General features: G+C 38.8%; 1 protein-coding gene across 1 annotated transcript; it reads right to left on the bottom strand.

Moving 5' to 3' along the window:
* Nucleotides 1-304: 304 nt before the first annotated feature.
* Nucleotides 305-784, bottom strand: LOC138872980 (uncharacterized). The gene has a single exon (XM_070151402.1). The coding sequence runs from the start codon at nt 782-784 to the stop codon at nt 305-307; it is 480 nt and encodes a 159-aa protein (XP_070007503.1).
* Between the last annotated feature and the right edge of the window lie 3,816 nt (nt 785-4,600).

The raw sequence follows: 4,600 nt of genomic DNA, 5'->3' as shown, positions 1-4,600 counted from the left end.
CACATCAAGGGTTAGATTTAGGAACCCAAACTAGTTTGGGTCCCTTGTTATTATAAAAAGGATAAATGAGGGATTTTCTAGTCCATGCAGGCAACATCCGATTTTTTCGAGTGGTACCTGGTCCTTTTTTAGTAGTCACTCTATTAGTAAAAACTTTGTTCTTGTGAGCAAATTGGACCTTGGCTTGGCAATTTTCTTTAAAATGCCCATTGTTCCCATAGTGGGTACATAGCCAGTTATCAGGTACAGTGACATACTTGTTGTACGGGTTGTAGGGAGTTTTATCCCTTTGGAATATAATGCCCTACTTGTTCCCACTATTGTTGAGATACATGGCAGAGACAACATCTGAGGACCAGGTCCACTTCAGGGATTTCTCAAGATCATTTCTTACTTTCTCCAACTCAGCTTGGAGTTGCTGATTCCTCTCGAGTTCACTGTAGACACTGGTTTTTACAACAGTTAACACCCTTTCAAGCAGGATATGCGACTCACTGACTACTTCCTTTCCTTTCCCAAGACTTGCATTCCTATGTTCTCTATTGAGTCCCTTAACTGTTTCCTCTAGATCAGTGCATATTACTAACAGGTCATCCCTTTCCTCTTCAGTAGATGCAACGTTTTCTTCTAAGGTGTGTTTCTCATTGGTAAAACCTTCTATTGTTTCTTTTAGATCAACAACTACTACCATCAGATCGTCTTTCTCATTTTCCACAATAGTTATTCTTTTATTCAAGGCTTCCTTATCTTGTTCAAGATTAGCTATGGTCTCATTTAAGTCCATTACACAGACCACTAGATCATCTCTAGATTGTTAGTCCTCTCCTAGTTCTATGGTCAAGATCTCCTTATCATTTACAAGGATACAACAGGCATCAATTAGGACATTAGATAAATACCTTAGTTTCTTATAAGAATAGGATTTTAGATTTCTCTAAACATCCCTGAAGTTTACCTCATCGTCTTCATCTTCATTATCATCATCATCTGACTGTGCCATCAGCGCGAACAATAAATTGTACTCTGTTGCTTTAGTTTCTACTGCCATCATGGAACTGTTTTCTGCATCTGATTCTCTTTCAATTCACTCGAGGAGTCTCCCTAAGCAGCAAAAGCCTGTTTAACAATATTGTCTGCAGCACTTTTTCGATTGAACCTTTTATTTGGAACCAGGTTCCTTTTTCCTTCTTTGTTAGGATTTTGCTTGTATTGCTCCTGTTTCGCGAGTGGGCAATCCTTGATGAAATGCCCTGACTTTCCACATCTGTGACAGAGATCATTGTTCTTTGTTTTACTTGAACTGCCCCACTTTGGTATACCACCATTTCTTCGAACCATCTTTTGAAATCTCTTAGAAAGAAAGGCCATGTCACTATCTTCATTACTTGAATCGCTACTTTCTGCCTTAAGCACCAGGTTCTTTTCCTTTTTGGGCTCTCTTCTTTCACTGTCTTTCTTTCTTTTCATCTCGTATGTCTTCAAATTGCCAATCAACTCATCCATGGTCAGAGTCTATAGATCTTTAGCTTCAGTGATGGCATTTACCTTACTTTCCCAAGACCCAAGTAGAACACTGAGGATTTTCCTTACAAGCTTGTTTCTAGGAATGACATCTCCAAGTGAGTGAAGTTCATTTATGATGGAGGTGAATCTGGTGTGCATATCTTGTATGGACTCATCATCCTTCATCCTGAAGGGCTCATATTTAGTGGTGAGCATGTCGATCATGGATTGTTTGACTTGAGTAGTTCCTTCGTGCGCAGTTTGTAAAGCTTCCCATATTTATTTGGCAGTTTCACACGCTGATACTCTGTTGTACTTATCAGGTCCTATGCCACACATCAAGATTTTCTTGGCACGATAGTTCTTTTCTACAGCTTTTCTGTCAATGTCGTTGTACTCTCTTCTCCCTTTGGGCACCAATGGTCCTGTTTCTTTAAGTTTCTTCATGGAAACATGTGGACCATCACAAATGATGTCCCATAGCTTTGAATCTTCTGTCATCATAAAATCATGCATCTGGGTCTTCTACCAGCCATAGTATTGACTATTGAATCTGGGAGGTCTATAGGTTGATTATCCATCTTCAAAGTTTGGTGGAGCAGCCATTTAGGATCCTTCCTAGGTGTTTGCCTGATAAGAGAAACCTGCTCTGATACCAGTTGTTAGTTTATATGAGTCTACCAAATTATAGAGTATTTGGTCCTCTATGAGATGATACATAGAATGCAGTAAAGACTGAATGTAAAGAAGGCAAGAGATTTTCTACATGGAAAAATCCCACACAAGGGGATAAAAAAACCACGACCTACTCTTGTAGGCTTTTAACTCTACTAACTTGTAATCTACCTATTACAAGCCACTTTGCAAACACCCTATTGTAAAGACTTCAAACTAACTTGTGATGCAACCACCACAAGTCACTCTATAACTCTCCTAGTTTCAAAGGATTTAAACTTATGACTATCCCTAGTCATAACATAAACTCAGAAGTTTACGAATTTGATTTGTTCCTAAGACAAAGCTTCTAAGAAAGCAAACTAGGAATTACAATGACGAACAAATAACAAGATTACAACTCAACTATGGATATACATAAACTCATTTAGAAACTGATCCTTAGTGGAGTTGTCTTCTTGTTCTTGACACACCAGTGACTTCAATGCAGGATGAATACTTTTGCTTCTTGAGAGAATATCACTGGATGCACACAAAAATGGTGTGTCTTGCACCATGTTATTTTATCACAAAAGATAGCACAGTGGATAGTGATGTCAACTCTTGGTGTACGCTTCTTCCAAATGAGAAGTGACTACTGTACTATTTTTACAGCCACTTCTGGGCAGTTGCGTTCCAGCTGGATAGCGGACTTTGTACTTCTGTCAAGAAAAACCAACGGACCAGGTCCTAGTTGTGTTCCTCTTCTGTGACAATTTCTAGATAGTCACTTTCTTCTGCTACGTTCTAGCTATGTACTTGACTTATACTTCTATTAGAGAACCCTAAGGGAGTAGGTCCCTATTATGTTCCTCTTTATATTGATTGCATACAGTCACTGACTTGTTTGTGTCAGAGAACCCTAAGGGACCAGGTAACCAGGTCCTTGTCGTGTTCTTTACTGTGGTCGTTCATCCATTTGCTGATTTTCAGACTTTGACCAGTTCATATGAAAACATAATAAGCATAAGGCTAAGACATTGAAAACCCATTCCGTATAAGTGTTACGGAAATAAAAGAGAGTGTCACTGTGAAGACAGCCAAAATATTAGTTCAGAAGTAACCCTACAAGCACAAGAGCGTGGAGGTAAGCAACTACGGATAGTTATAGGAAAGGAAGGAAATTAAAAGGACCGTCGAGTATGCGACGTAACAAGTTCGCAGCTTTACAAGAGTCAGAGGGTCCTCCCTAAGTGCTACAATGAAAAACTATCTAAGAAAACAAGGAAGAGGGCTTCAACCTAAGCACAATGACCTAAAGAGGAAATGGTCGTGTAACAACAGTCTCAAAACAACGTTGTAAGCACTCTAAAGGAAAGTGGCACCTACCGTGGCTAATGAACGGGAAGTAAAATTAAAAGTAATATTCAAGATCATATGAGTTGCACGAAAACTCTGGCATGTATGGGCACTAAGATAAGCTAAGTATGGACGTAAAAAGGGGGCAAAAAGACCGGGAAAGTAATAGCATATGTTGAAAGAAAGCTAAGATGGAACAAAAGAAATTATCCAATCAATGATCCGTAGAAGATTCCGATATAAGTTAAAAGAAAGAATTGAGCCCAGGTCATAGACAAAAGAATGAATTGTTAGAAGATTGTATCATGGATATTCCATAGCATCTATGAAGGGCTAAAGTAATAACTAATACCATGAGCCGCAGATTGGAAAATAACCTAAGCCGACATAAAGGCCGATCAAAAGATGGAGGAAACTAAGGAGTTACATCAACGAAGTAGATTATTGGACCCAGAAGTTATAGGAATCATGATTGAGAACATAGCAGAATCACTCTTGATATTAGAGGTGCAAGAGAGATAGCACAACAACTATATTCTATAATGGCTCTATGAGAAAGCCAGTTAGAAGAGTACCAACCTCATAAAAAGTCAGTATGGAGCTACCACTAGATCGTGTATGCACCAAAGGTGTAAGTATTATAATAGAGCTCCAAGTTGTGGATGTGAATTAAACCAATGTGGAAGGGAGATCATGAGAGAGATAGAAGACGTGATACAATATTATAAGATAAGTAAAGTAAAGGTGAACACCGTACGAGATACTCAAATGCAGAAGGTTGTGAATAGTCCATATTATGGATAAAAGACTAGAAGTGCTAGGATTCAGTATCCAGGAATGATAGCAGCGTCGTCAGTAGCATATCTTCCAGCCTATGGTTTCTAGGTACTGAGAGATCTATTTAAGAGAATAAAGGAGATTTAGAGACGATGTGATGTCTCGCTTGATGTTACAGAACAACATAAGGAAATCTATGGTGCAAGCAAGTTGAAGGAAGGTTGCGAACAAGTATGAATAGATATGTATAAGTCGCAAGCTAAAGTATGGTAGAGCGACAAGGTTTTAGGAAGACAAAAGTAAGGAT

The sequence above is a fragment of the Nicotiana sylvestris genome, chromosome 7, assembly GCF_000393655.2.
Source record: "Nicotiana sylvestris chromosome 7, ASM39365v2, whole genome shotgun sequence".
Classification (NCBI taxonomy): domain Eukaryota; kingdom Viridiplantae; phylum Streptophyta; class Magnoliopsida; order Solanales; family Solanaceae; genus Nicotiana; species Nicotiana sylvestris.
This window is presented reverse-complemented; position numbering and strand designations above follow the sequence as displayed.

Bases quoted from the DNA above. Each gene is read 5' to 3' on its own strand.
- LOC138872980 (XM_070151402.1), bottom strand. From the start codon at position 784: ATGGACTTAAATGAGACCATAGCTAATCTTGAACAAGATAAGGAAGCC.